Source organism: Mandrillus leucophaeus, unplaced genomic scaffold, assembly GCF_000951045.1.
Source record: "Mandrillus leucophaeus isolate KB7577 unplaced genomic scaffold, Mleu.le_1.0 Scaffold565, whole genome shotgun sequence".
Lineage (NCBI taxonomy): Eukaryota > Metazoa > Chordata > Mammalia > Primates > Cercopithecidae > Mandrillus > Mandrillus leucophaeus.
This window is the reverse complement of record NW_012106086.1, coordinates 1,396,497-1,397,589: the sequence shown is the minus strand read 5'-3', so window position 1 is coordinate 1,397,589 and position 1,093 is coordinate 1,396,497. Positions and strand designations below refer to the sequence as shown.

Genomic DNA, 1,093 nt, shown 5'->3' with positions numbered 1-1,093 from the left:
CGGGTTGGGAGCTGGCGGGCCCGGGCTTCCTGGCTCGCCGTGGTCCTGCCGGCTGGAACGCCCCTCCCCACCTCCTACTGAGATCTTTGGTTTGACCCATTCCAAAGCACCTGTTATAAGAAATTCAAAGCAATAAGAACCAAAATGTAAAGCCCTTAAGAAAATCTCAATATGCACACGTCTACACAGTCGTAAACAGGGTCATGCCACAAGTGCAGGTGCTGGACCTCATTGCTTGTTAAAGGTTTTGTCATATCAGGTTATGAAGTAAGATTATTATGTCATTATTGTAAATGGCAGCTTAAGTATTCAGTTGTAGGAGGCGCCATAACCTAATACGTTATCTGGCCTTAGGGAGTAAAGTTGTTAAGTGTTTTTCTCTATTGTAGACACAACAAATGAATAGTGTTTGTCTTGGCCCAGACTGACTGGTACTTCCGCCTCCTGACCTATTACAAGCAGCTCACACCTTTTGGAGGCTCTGGAGACGCGTGTCCAGCGAGCTCCGAGATTCGGGTGCTGAACTTCCGGTTTTACTTAGCCCAGTTGCTGAAATTACCTCTGTTGAAAAGCAAAGGCGCACTCTTAATTGTTAAATACTCCTATAAAGTACATACTCTGGGATCCTTGTAAGATGATTGTATTGCAACCTTTACACACTTTTTACTTCTTTCTCTCTCCTTTAATTTGTTTGTGTAACAGAGTAAGCAGGAAATTCACAGGAGGTCTGCTCGGCTCAGAAACACTAAATACAAATCTGCTCCGGCTGCTGAGAAGAAAGTTTCCACCAAAGGAAAAGGGAGAAGACATATATTTAAATTGAAAAATGTAAGATATTTGTGGACAGTGCCTTTTACTGTAATGATGTTGTGTGTATCCTGCCACTGCCTTCATTTCCCGCCATTGAACTTGGACTCTGCCCTTGGTAGCCCTTCCTTAGTATTCTGGGGAGTGGTCCAGACTCCCCAAAAGGGAATGAGCTCTGTTGCAGGAGGCTCACTATTTTTAAAGGTAATAATACTCTTTCCTTTTTTTTTTTTTTTTTTTTTAGTTTTTTTTCCCTGGAAAATATAAAATGTGAGTTTAAAAGAAA

At 42.3% G+C, this 1,093-nt stretch overlaps 1 protein-coding gene across 1 annotated transcript in view; it reads left to right on the top strand.

Moving 5' to 3' along the window:
- GATAD1 (GATA zinc finger domain containing 1) overlaps positions 1-1,093 on the top strand; it is a 25,810-nt gene that overhangs the window by 3,796 nt on the left and 20,921 nt on the right. The window contains exons 3-4 of the mRNA XM_011998289.1: positions 424-609; positions 703-828. Coding sequence (XP_011853679.1) covers positions 424-609; positions 703-828 — 312 coding nt within the window. The remainder of the gene's footprint in view (positions 1-423; positions 610-702; positions 829-1,093) is intronic.